Below are 13158 nucleotides of genomic sequence, written 5' to 3'. Positions count from 1 at the left end.
CTAGGGGTATATGCATGTCTATATGCTCAAGGTAGTACAATCATGAGAATGCATCAAGCTATCTAGCTCCATCCTGTACTAATGGGGGGATGTAAGATGTGCTACATGGGCGGGTCTGGTGCCAAGGCTACCCGGATGAAAGCAGTCGGGTCGGCCCTCATCTGAGCCACTCGCTCCTCAGTGGCACGACGCTCCCGGGCTCGGATCTCCTCGATCTGTCGGTGGTGGGAGCTCGCGCCCCTGTAGCCTGTGACTCGTGGTCGTCGTCTAGCTCGGCTCACCTCCGCTTGTGGGAGTGTCACTCCCCTCTGAGTGTCTGGTGAGGGAGGGGCGGCAATCCTCTGAAAGAAGTCTGTGAGCTGCGACTGTCTCCCCTCTGTCTGTGTAGCTGTGTGTGGCTGTAGTAGTGTGTCCCGATGGCTCTGTATCTCTAGTAAGAAACGTCCGAGCTGTCTCTGATCTCGAGAGTCCATGATCTCTCGGAGAGTGGGCTGTCCTCTGAATAAGGCCTCATACCTGCCTCTAATCTCAGTGTATGCTCTGTTGGAACGAGGGGCTATGGGGGATGCAGCCTGAGGCAATCCATGGCTTGGAGACGGGTGCAGGTGCAAAGAACGAGAAAGAGAGCGAGAGAGAAGGAGTCGACACAGAGAAATAAAAACGCTTGTGTATATACTTGTATTAACAAAAAGCCTTATATAAAGGAGACTTTCCATGCACACTCTACATAGACTAGACTTTCCTCTGCATGCCATAAGGGGAATTTCCCACGGGCTTAGACCACAGGGCTTGAACCCAACAATCCCCCCCTCAAGCCTGAACTGGACAAGCAACTCATGATACCTCGAGTTTTTGGTATACTCGTCAACCGTGAGTTTTAGGTTTTCTCACAACCAAGGATTTTTGGTTTATCCATAACCTGGTGCAAGATCAGTAACCCCCCCTTGAACAGATAGGGTGTAGGCCAAATATGTAGCTACCAAAAGTGGAGTTTTTGGTTCACTGCCAAACCTTGGGTTTCAGGTGTACCCAGTAACCTCATGAGAAGCGGTAAAAATAGGTTGAGAACTGACAAAAATTGGGAGGTCTTACCATTTATAGATGGCAGTGTCTATATCCCGTACAAAATTTGGCATGACTGACAACAGAGAAACTAAAAAAAGGCTTTTGATTGAAAAATATATGACTGTGTTGACAAATAAACATAAAACTTCTATGACCAGATAAAAATAGTTTGTGAAGTCTTGTACCACAATCTCGAAGCAGATCTTCATCTTCTGCATCTGTTGATGTACCAAAAGCTCGAAGCAAAGTGTTGAAAAAATCATAGGTGGCTTGCTTATCACATGAGCTATGATTTTTGGATAAGCCTTGTTGTTCTTCTTCGGCATCACTTTTATCGGGCACAATTATTATTGTCAAGCCGATGGAAGTGCCACAAGACGCTCTTGAACCGGCTTCTAAATGCTTTCACTTCTTGAGTATTGCCAGCTTTTTGAAATGCTGCAAATATTGCCAAAAATGCTCCTTTACTTGTTGCTTTTCGAGATGCTGTATTGTGCAAAGTTTCCCTATTAACAAGCTTAACTGCTGCCTTTTGATATGCTAGGATCATCGATGCCTTGACTTACACAAGACAGCGTTTTAGAAAGCTGTGAAATTGCCAAGCTCAACAAAACTACCTTACAATGCTTTTTGAAAAGCTATGTTGTGTGAACAATTGCCCAACTCTGCCAAGCAGTGTTTGTAGGTGCAAATTTCGGTACCCTTTTGAGATGCTCTTCTACGCAGCAAAGGCAACGTTTTGAGAGGCTTGTCTAGTCCCTGCCAATTGGGTGCTCATATAATAGCGTTTTGAGATGCTACCGGATATGCTGCTTGTTGAGATGCTAGCCCGCCGTTTCTGTCTGCCTGGGAACAACCGCCACACCGTGGCCTTTTGAGATGCAAGTGAGATGGATGCCGCCTGCTACACCTAGACGTCACAAAACAGCAGCGTTTTGAGAGGTGGCTTGTCTGCCTGCGAGCGCCAAGCTCTGATACCAGTTGTTGGAACGAGGGGCTATGGGGGATGCAGCCTGAGGCAATCCATGGCTTGGAGACGGGTGCAGGTGCAAAGAACGAGAAAGAGAGCGAGAGAGAAGGAGTCGACACAGAGAAATAAAAACGCTTGTGTATATACTTGTATTAACAAAAAGCCTTATATAAAGGAGACTTTGCATGCACACTCTACATAGACTAGACTTTCCTCTGCATGCCATAAGGGGAATTTCCCACGGGCTTAGACCACAGGGCTTGAACCCAACATGCTCTGCATCTACATACAAAGTGCTCCTCACTCTCGACCTCCTCTGTGCAGGCTCTGCAGACTCGCTCCTCCCTGGGAACACCAGTATGTCTCCCGATCTCAATCTCTAACCTGTGTGAAGCCACTCTTAGCTGACCAATCGCCACCCGTGAGCTATGTGGCATATATGTGTCCATGTAGCGTGGTCTCTGTATGAACCCCCCAGACAATATGGTGAGAAACTGGTCTCTGTAATCTGACATCCTCGTCCCCAAGCCAGGTGACTCCCAGACTCTCCTAGTGTATAGCTGCCACAGTATAGCTGCCACAGATCCTGTCTCAATACCAAGTTCCTCTCACTGCGAGAGAGGTGAACATATGGTGAGTGGGGGTCGTACTGGAATGGTGGTAGGCTCTCCATGTCAAGACCGTGTCCCTCAAACCATGCTCTGACCTGTGAGTACCATGCTCTCTCATGCCCACTCTCTGATAGCTGTATAGCTGCCTCAAATGCTCTACGAGTAAGTCTGTCAGGAGGTAGCTCTCTCATCCTCTGGATGAAGCAGACTGTCTGGAATAGTGCCTCTACAACCATAGGTGGTGTGGCGAGCTCGGCTCTAATAATGTCATGTGGCACTGTCTTCTTGCTGCGGAGCAAGCGTGAGATCATACATACCTGTGGCCTCTCAAGCTGTGTCCACTGGTCAGCTGTCAATCCTGGTGCCCATATTGCCGCCGAGTACATCAAGGCCGGGGTGACTAAGGTGTCGAAAAGCCACCCCTTCGTGCGGGGCTCCTGAAAGTGTGCCTGGTGGCATCTCCGCTCTAGCATGGCCAGAGCTGCATATCCTCGGGTGAGCCTGTCAGCAGCAGCCTGCCTCATAGTGAAGGGTCCTGGTAGGCTGGTGAATGTGATGCCAAGGTAGACATAGGAGGTGACTACATCAACCTGTCCTCCTGCTGCTGTGAAGGTGGTAGCGCTCCTCACTGCACTGGATGTGTGAAAGATCATAACCTTGGTTTTGCCAAGGTTCACAGTCAACCCCCTGTGTGTGCTGAATTCGTCCAAGGCCTCAAGATGGCGTTGCAAGCCCTCGGGTGACTCTGAAATCAACACAATATCATCAGCATATAACATGATGTGGACCGGAGTACCTGCCAAGTCGCTCCCCTCTCCTCCTACTCGCAGTATGTAGTCGGAGATCTCGTCGATGTAGAGCCCAAAGAGTGTCGGGGAGAGTGGGCATCCTTGCTTAACACCAATGGTGCTAGCAATGGTCTCTGAAAAACCGCCTGGGCAACGAACTCGACCCGTCACCCTCTCGTAGAGAGCATATATGGCCCAAATCATCTCTGTTGGTACCCCAACGTTGTGAAGGCGCTGGAAGAGTCTCGCGTGGGACTGTGTCAAAGGCCTTGCGGAAATCCACAAAGCAGCAGTAAAGCCTCTTCTTCCGCGCCTTTGCCCCATCAATGAGGCAGCGCAGAACGAAGATGTGATCAGTGGTGGAGAAAGCTCGTCTGAAACCTGCCTGGCCTGGAGCTCGTAAACCCTCGATCTCTGCGTAGTAGCTGAGCTGTGCCTCAAGTACTGCTCCATATAGCTTGGCCATCGTGTGGCCAATCATGATAGTCCTGTAGTTCCCTAGGTCCAGGGTGTCGCCAGATTTGTGGATAGGCACTATGGTGTGCTGTGTCCACTCCTCTGGGAAGCCCTCCCCTATAGCCCGGTTGAAGACATGTGCAATCAACGGGGCTATAGTGGAGGCCGCATAAATGATGTGCTCACTCTGTAATCCAGTATGGTCAGCTGATCGTCTGTGCTGCATGCGGCGTATGGCCCTCTCTACCATCTCTGCTGTAAAGAAGGAGGAGCACGTGGGGCGTGGCTCGTGTGGCTGTGGGATAGGAGGCTGCCCTGGCACCTCATAAAGTCGCTCTGCATAATCATGCCATATCTGTGGATCCTCAATAGCTGTAGTCGGACGTGGCTCGCGCAGGGTGCGCCATGCCGTCGCGCTATCCATGCTCATGAATAGGCGGTATAGCTCAAGCTCCTGTGCCTCTTCGAATGCTCGCCGCTTTTGGCGTGTCAGCGTCTTCATATGCCGTCTGGCCTCTCTCTCTGTGATCTCTCCTAAGGCTCGCCGTGCACGGAGGCGTCGGTATAGCTCTCTGCACTCATCATCATACCAGCGGTTCTGAGGCATAGTCCCGGGGGGGGGAGTGCGTCCTGTGTGAGTGGTGTGTGGAAAAGAGCTAATAGCTGAAGTGTGGAGAACGGAAGAGATATGTGATGTGAGAACTGAGAGTGGTGTGGATGGGTGGAGGAGGCATAGGCCATGCTCGACCTCGGCCGAGTAAAGAGAGGCTAGCTCATGTGTGAAATGGATGGTGGTGTGTGGAGTGTGTGCTGTGGAGCTGTGTGGGATGGTATCTCCGGTGATGGAGAAAGAGAGGTATGTGTGGTCGGCTCCGATGGGTATGGGTGGAATGGTGAAGGATGTGATAAGGTGTGTAGCCTCCCTGGGTCCCAGAATATAGTCGACTGTACTCCCCCCTCCCTCTGCAACTCCATGTGGCATACAAGTCAAGCCCCCTGAGGTGGGCCACTGGACCATCCCGTTATAAATAACGAGACGGTGCTGGGAGCCAAGTCGAAGTAGATGTCGTCCGTAGGCTGGGACTGGAGCCCTGTCTGCTGTATCTCTCATAGTAGCCTCCTCATCTAGAGTGTGTAGTGCCTCTGGGTCCTCGTGGTCATATGCCTCACACTGCTCACTGCGCGTACGAGCATTGAAGTCTCCCATAAGGAAGACTTCACCCAGTGTGGAGTACTCCATAATCTCCTTCGTGAGGCATGCGTACGGTGACTCCTGCTCAATAGGGGCGAATCTGGAGCCTGTGGGAGCAAAGTAGCAAAGGGCAATGTAGACGATCCTGTCTCGTGAGAGCTCGAGGCGAATCCACATGTAGCGGGCCTATGGGTCCCGGGCAACAATCTGTAGTCTGCTGTGAAGCCCCTGTCTAAAGAGTATGGCCACTCCTCCTGAGCCGCGAGTGGTGTGCTGGCGCATACATCCCCGATGTAGAGACTCCCACTGGAATCCATGTATCTGTGGTAACCCTCTCTTTGGGCTCTCGTGTGTCTCTGTAAGTAGAATGATGTCTCGACCTCTCATCACCTCCTCAAGTCTCTCTGGGTGTGTCCATAGGTCTCCATTGCAATTCCAAACCGTGACATGAATCTCCTCGTGTGTCCCACAGGCCGCGAGTCCCTATGCGATGGTCTTGCCATCAATGATAATCCTACCATCTCGATATACTGCCTTCTTCCCTTCTTTGCGGGCTTGGTGGACTCTAGGCATGCACGCGCGACGGTGATCTTGTTGCATCTTTGTGAGGTCTTCATCAAGATAAATCGGGGGGCCTTCTAGCCCTCTCAAGATGACCCTCTTTCGGAGGAAAGAAGTTCGAGACTCCTCGGAGGCGAATTGGAGGATGAGAGCTCTCTTCTTTGGATCTTTGCCGGCTCTCCAAACTTTGGAGAAAGGGATCTCTTCTTCCTTGTATCCCACTTTCTTGCATAAAGCTTTCCCATCGCTCTCGGGTGTAGACCCTTCTTCTTCTTTGATGCCGGTCACTCGCACATTGAGACGGCGAGCTTGTCGCATCTTCTCCTCCTCGATGGTTGTGTGTACGATGAATACCTCATCTTTTTGGGCTTCCTCTCTTGCTACCTTCTTGATGTTCTTTTTGACCACTTCGACCCATCCTTCTTTGGTGGCCTCTAATTTGTCCTCAATGCTTGCGGTGAGGGCTTTGGTGATCTCCTCCTTGAGGGCTTCCTTAGCCTCCTCTTTAATCTCTCCTTCCTCGGGGGTGAGGGATGTGATGGAAGCATGAAGGAGATCGATTTGTGCCTTCATCTCTTCTTGCTCTTTCCTCCATCTCTCCCTCTCCTTCTCGTTCTCCCGTTCCCTTCTCTCCTTCTCTTTGAGATTTTGGATTTCCGCTCTCATGTCCTCCTTCTCTTCGTTCCATAGCTTGATGAAGGTGGCTTTCTCCTCCTCCCATATCTCTCTCTCCATCCGCCATTCTTTCATGTCCTTCTCCAATTGTGCAAGCCTCTTGTTTGTGAGCATGAAGGTTGTCTTTATTGTCGATGTCGGCGTCTTGATGATGGGGGAAGACATGGTTGTCTTCGTAACTACCCTCTCTTCATATTGTGAAGAAGAGGGGAGAAGGGGAAGAGAGGGAGTACGTGTGTGTATGCGTGTATGTGTGTAGTGTGTGTGTGGGTATGTATCCGTGTGTGTGTCTGTGTGTGTGTGTGTGTGTGTGTGTGTGTGAGAGAGAGAGAGAGAGAGAGAGAGAGAGAGAGAGAGAGAGAGAGAGAGAGAGAGAGAGAGAGAGAGATGGCTGCGTGATGGGGAGCGAGGAGGGGCTGCGTGAGGGGGAGGGAGGGGCTGCGTGAGAGAGAGAGAGAGAGAGAGAGAGAGAGAGAGAGAGAGAGAGAGAGAGAGAGAGAGAGAGAGAGATTGAATTATCGTCCACGGAGGTCAGATATGACCTATGGGACCGCAAATAAAAACAATACATTGTCAGATACAATCTCAGTTAAGGACTGAGGGTCCATCGAGGGGTGAACAAAAAGAAAATGACCAAAACCTAAGGAGGGGTAGATGAGGAGGAAGCCGATTTGGGAGTTCGAAACTCCTGGATAATAGCTTTGCCTCCTCGGTAAACTGCCCATTTTCCTGCAATGCGCGCCTCTCGCATCTTTTGTAGTTCTTCTTTCTTCTGCTTGAGTTGGGCGGGAGTAAGGTCTTCTGCAAACCAGATTTTAGTGTCTTTAAGAAGCCTCGATTGCTCGAGGAGTTTGATTCGGTCCGCCTTGGTCTTGAAAGTGATGATTGCATGGTTTGTGCGGTATTCGTGTGTAAGAGAGTTGATTGTGACTAGGTCCCACTGTATCATGTGGGTTGCGGATTGAATGCGGGCAAAAGACTTGTTGTTGAGATCCCCTCACCTTGCCAGTTGCTAGGAAGCCCACCAATGCGAACGTTGAGAGCTATACTATCTTGCCGTTGTTGTTCGAGTAGTGTGGACGTCACCCGATCATTGACCTTGTGGAGGATAACTTGTTGCACTTGATTCTTGACCGTATTGGTGAGAGAGGTCTCCACCTCTGCTTTTGTTTGGTTGATCTTGATTTCCATCTCTTCCATTGTTTCCGCCTTGGAGTTCTCTACTATGGTGAGTCTAGCCTCGATGACCACCAGTCTTTGTTTCAGCTCATCGTTCTCCTTGCGGAGTCTTTCGACTTCATGTTGGAGGCGGGTCGTGGTGTCCATCTTCGGGGGTGTTGCCACAACCCCGGCAAAAGTCAGCTTGCCTCGGGACGACGCTCGTGTGGCCATGATTGCTGCAGCCCTTGTGCCTAAAAGATGTCTCTGTATTTACTGGTTGTTTGTTTCCGAAGGATGCATTCCAGCTAGGGGTGCATTGGGGGTGTTGAGGACATATGGGCTCGTGATCAAACCTGCAGTTGAGAGAGAGAGAGAGAGAGAGAGAGAGAGAGAGAGAGAGAGAGAGAGAGAGAGAGAGAGAGAGAGAGAGAGAGAGAGAGAGAGAGACACTAAGTGTCCATGCCTAGTGGGCGAGCAGGGTTTCGGACCTGCAGTGGCGAGCACGACAGTCGAGCGTGCGGGATTGTGGGCGAGCAGAGCCTCAGACCCCAGTGGCCAGTCTCGTTGACAAAACAGGCCTGTGCGGGGCGGGGTGGTCGAGAGGCCTTCGCAGGAGGGCGGGTTTTTGCAGGGCAGTCGACGGGCTTGCGCGCATGGCTTCTCCTGCTCGTGGGCCGAGCCTGGCAGATGCAGCGATGCCGGGCCTTACAGATGCAGCAAGGCGAGCTTCGCAGGGCAACCGAGCCTGACAGATGTGGCGAAGCCGACCCGGGTCCTGCTCGTGGGGGACAGGTGCGACGAAGCTTAGTTGGGATGGGGCAAGGCTGTTGGCGCCCCCCCTAGGGCAGCCCCTCGCCCACAGGGGGAGGCTGGGGACGCGTGAAGGTGAAGAACGAGAGAACCGCATAGGGTTTGAGAGAGAGAGAGAGAGAGAGAGAGAGAGAGAGAGAGAGAGAGAGAGAGAGAGAGAGAGAGAGAGAGAGAGAGAGAATTAATTCAACACCTTTATTTCATGAAACAAGAGGGGCAGGAATAAAACTTTTTAGAGAGAGAAGATATCGTGGGCAACTTAATTTTGTTTTGTTCCATTGGTATTTTGATTTAAAACATTTTGCTGATTTATGCAGGAATCTTGTTTGCACTATTCAAGTGGGCTGCCCATTGAATGTTGCCGAAGTTGCCCTAAAGGCTAGGAACGCCGAGTATAACCCACGGGTATGTTTACAGGCTTGAAACTGGTGCACTTTGGTTAATGCTACATAATTTTCTTTTTGGCCACCTTCCAGTCTTTCCGGGCTTGCATCATGCGATTAAAAGAGCCTAAGGCGACAGCTTTGATATTCGGAACTGGAAAAGTGGTATGTCAATCTAGTGAGCTTTTAAGAGAGACCTTCTCAGTCCTTTTGTCTTTCCTTTGATCACTTCTTAAATGTCATTTTTGTAGGTGATTACTGGGACAAAAGAGCTGAAGCATTGTGAAGAGGCATCAAGGAAGGTATTTATATTTTCCTGCAAAGCTTTAGTATGAAGAAACAGAATATAAGAATTCAGAATTCGTTTATTGTTGTTTGATGCCAATAGTGACTTGATGCCATACTAATGCAAATTATTTACACAGTCTCGTCTTTGTGAAAGTGAAAACTCTTGGATGCTAGCATGATCTACTTAATAGTTTATGATTGTTTGCTTGCATATTCAAAATCATTTTTTGAGAATCACTAGCATTCACAAAGTCTGATAAATGTGGAAAGCTCTTGGATTCTAGCATTCCCAACCGAATAGATTAACAATTTTTATCATGTTGCATTTAAATTCACTTTTCTAATTAGATAGACATGTTGAGCCTTCCACATGTGAAAAATAAGGAGGCATTATTATTGTTAATGTAGATAGCTTTCTTTAACATCCCCAAAGGCTCTCCGCTCATGTTCAGTCGACACAAAAGGGTCTTTCAAGAAATCTTCTGTTGGACCTTTTTTCCATGTGAAATGTGTGCTGGATTTTTGAAACTTTAAGCTTGATATGGAATTAATACCATGTAGCTTGAAAGGATGGTTCAAATTCATTGATACAATTAATGATGCTAACAATGAGTCACACATAATTCAACTAAGAGGTTTGAATCATACTAAATTCTTGAAGCATATTTTTGTGCTCGTCTTTGATAGGCGCGTGATTGACATCACCAGGCAGACAAATAAAGCTCATGCCTCTATAGACATGTCTGCCTGGCACTTTCTGGATGACACAAGAAGTCAGTTATGGTAGCAAACACAAGGTTAGACGACGTACAATTGTCTATCTAGATAGGAAACCATCTGATAGAGCATTGGCCTTGTAGACTACAATACCTCGAGTCAACACCAGCAACCTAAACAGGTCATGTTGTCCCAAACTCCGGTGAGCACATGAGACCTAATTGTTTTCTTCACAATCTTCACACAAGGGTTACCAAAATTAAGCGAAGAACAGTGAGTCGAGCAAAAGAAGCCAACAAGTAGAGAAGCAAAGGATTGTAGAAAGCAAATTGGTCACATGCAAGGCTCATCTTGCCACCATCAGGAGCCCCCCCCCCCCCCCCCGGCGTGCTGGTGTACCTTTGCGGTGATATCACCAACTTCCAAGGCAAACCGTAAAGATTGCCTAAGAGAAAGCTCGAAGTACGGGAAGGGATCTGCATCAATGCGATGGAACATATAGCCATTTTCGATGGTGCCATAGGGGCCAGTAGGCCCAATATCCGACCCACATAAAGAAGATTGCGAATCGCTGCAATGTTGGTGAGAGAATGCAAATGCCCAAAACCGTTTGTGAAAAACCATCGCCGGAAAACGGAGGCGCATTGCCTATGCGGCGAAGGAAATCTCTAGTAAGACAACAATCCCACAGCAAGTGGCAAACATTCTCTTCCACAGTCAAGCAACGGACACAAAAAGAAGGGCGGATATGATGTGCCCTAAAAAAAGTGCCCCCCGGGAGCACTCCAAGCAAACAACGCCAAAGAAACAATCGCTCCTTCATAGGCAAGTGACCTTTCCACAGGGCAGAGAGAAGCTTCCTCCACGAGATATCAGATTTGTGCATGTGCCAAAGGGCATTACAATGGTCAGCAAGCCAAGGTTGCGGTAGGAGAAGATCATAAACTCGACTGGCAGAAATATCTTGAAAAGACATTTTCCTTGAAGATTCCAATCGGACATGCGATCACCATCAGGCAAAGGTGAAATAGGTGAAAAATCAACCAGCATGTGCTGAAGTTCTCTCCAGGACCGATGACACAAATTGATGACGTGGCATTGCTGTTTGGCTGCTGACGTGGATATGACCGTACGGAACCCCCGGAATTCACGCTGACATGCTGACGTGGCAGACAATACGGATTTCCATTTTTTGCGTTGACGGCTGCTGACGTGGCAGATTGCACGGATTTCCGCTTTTTGTGCTTGGCTGCGTTTTGGGACAGCTTTTGGGTCAGTTGCTTTGAGTTAAACTGCTTTTGGGCCTCTGCTTTTTAGGGCATCCCTTGTAAGAATAAATAGACCCTTGGGGCCTCACTTTGCAGAGCATCTGGACGCAGAGTCTGAGAGCAGAGGTCCCCTCGGGAGTTGTACTTTTCTCAAGCATTAATTTAAATATAATTGCCGAAAGGGGCGCCAGATTTTGGGGCCAATACCTTTGGGCACGGAACTACGTCGGACCATTTCGACTCAATTTTAAAGTGTGATAAAGTTGGGAAGTATTTTCAATGATTCTCTCGCGTGTCGTTCCAGATTTCGGACTTGGGGTGCCCAAGTCCCGTGACCATGGTATCAGAGCATTAGGCGTGTGCTTTTCTCAAAGCATACCGGTCCTATCAAAGAGCAGAGAGGGCACTTGGGGACTTTGGAAATTGTTGTTAGTGAAGAATCTTTGTGTCCCGACCCTGGACTTTTTAGCCACTTCTACCCTTCATCGTGCATTGGGTGCGCGTGCGCACTCCCGTTTTCATCGCTCTGTCTTACAGGGCATAAGTCATCATAAACCCCAGATTATACATGTGTTTTCACGGAGAATCTGATAGAGATAACACCTCTTGGTGGGCAGGCAAAGAAAATTCGAAATCTGGCACGGGCACTGAAGAAAAGAATGAAGAATCGACAAATTTTCGGTAAGAAAGTTTGCCAGAAGACCTTTAAAATTCTCTTCGATGGCTAAGAATTCGGATATGCAATAGAAGGCAAAGTTGATCCTTTCAACAAGCTCTACACCTTGACACTAACAGATCTTATATCCAACAACTTTGCAACCGCATGCTTCAAGGACTTGGCAAGCGTTCAGGACAATATTTGCACGCAGTTATATGACTTCTCTCTTTGAAGTCTGGATCTTGGCAGAACGGGGCAACTTGAAAATGCTTGCCAGAGAGACCATGGACGATTATAACCAAAGGTTTCTCGATGTCTACCTTCCGGTGTCCTTTAAGCTCATTTCCTTTGAGGATTAGTGCGAGCGATACACATTGGACCACCATCACCGTTGCTGGAATATTGTCTATCCAATCAAGTCTCAACCATGCAAGAACTTATGGACCATGCCACGGCTAGCTACAAACTGATGAAGGGAAAGTTGGAGTTCACCACAGAACCAACCCTGGCCACCAACCTCTCGGCAACAACGAACAAATTCTTAGGAGTCTCGTGAAACCCAACCTCAAAAGCCTCGTTTGACACAGCGTCAACGAGAAATCCTTTTACAAGAAGGCCGATTCTTTTGAATGTTTTCAAACAGGGCATATATTCACTACATGTCCTGAGCGAGCCTTGACGTCTTTAGGGCAACTTTTTGCTCCCACGACAGAAAGATCCCTAGGGCCACCTCCAGCTAACAGAGCTAGACCCGCTAGTGGACTAGTCCCTCATATCTATGGGATACACCTTGAGAGTACAAGTGAATTGTGTCGAGCATATGGTAAAGTCAACGCTTATTTTCTTTGACCCCGGAGCTATAGAGAACTTCATCCATTCATAATTCTTGAAGCAGATGCACTTTGATTATGATGCAGAGGGTGGAGAAATTGAAGCCGAGCTAGCCATGGGACAAACTCAGAAAGTGGTACCGCTCATTGATGCTCTTCTAGTGACTATCCAAGATTATCCTGGAAAAGCCGATTTCCACATCATGAAGTTGGGTGATTGCGACGTTCTTTTGGGCATGTCTTGGCTCGACAAGAATGATGCGATTCTCCATGTAAGGTGCAGCGGAAGTGAATGTCGAACTTTGCTCAAGATGAGTGCTCCGAACTGTGCTCAAGGGTTTCTTTTTATGTACGGAAGGGAGAGCCTTCCGTTCCCTTACTGAGAGAGTGCAATGGATCACAAACAAAGTGGTGAACATTGTGAATGAAGGTGCTGAGACTGAGAGTGTCACGTGACACATCCAACCCTATGTGTCCGTGGACAAGCTACAACACGACAAGGGTTCAGTTCAGTCAAGTCAGTCTAGAAAAGAAAGTGATTTGGCACTTTTGTGAGTCTGTTCGCAGATCGTGCATGCCCAGACACTTAGTGTAGATGCATATCCTCTGGTTGCACACAGCTTGATTATAAGAATTCCCATTAGAATCCATCAGAATCCTTTAGGGGAATTTTGCAGTGCATTAGCCTAGTTTTCCTATTTTTGACATTTTTCACTTATTATTTC

The 13158-nt window shown here is 48.5% G+C and overlaps 1 protein-coding gene across 3 annotated transcripts in view; it reads left to right on the top strand.

Annotated features, from left to right (window-relative positions):
- The window catches only part of LOC147431094 (TATA-box-binding protein-like), a 95477-nt gene that overhangs the window by 29725 nt on the left and 52594 nt on the right, over window positions 1–13158 (top strand). For all 3 annotated transcript variants that reach the window (XM_086493743.1, XM_086493742.1, XM_086493741.1), the window contains exons 2-4: window positions 8607–8694; window positions 8766–8837; window positions 8924–8974. In XM_086493743.1, the coding sequence (XP_086349869.1) occupies window positions 8607–8694; window positions 8766–8837; window positions 8924–8974 (211 nt within the window). The remainder of the gene's footprint in view (window positions 1–8606; window positions 8695–8765; window positions 8838–8923; window positions 8975–13158) is intronic.

Source organism: Adiantum capillus-veneris, chromosome 21, assembly GCF_014529385.1.
Source record: "Adiantum capillus-veneris isolate H3 chromosome 21, ASM1452938v2, whole genome shotgun sequence".
NCBI lineage: Eukaryota > Viridiplantae > Streptophyta > Polypodiopsida > Polypodiales > Pteridaceae > Adiantum > Adiantum capillus-veneris.
Note: the sequence above shows the minus strand (reverse complement) of the source record. Positions and strands in the feature narration are given on the sequence as shown.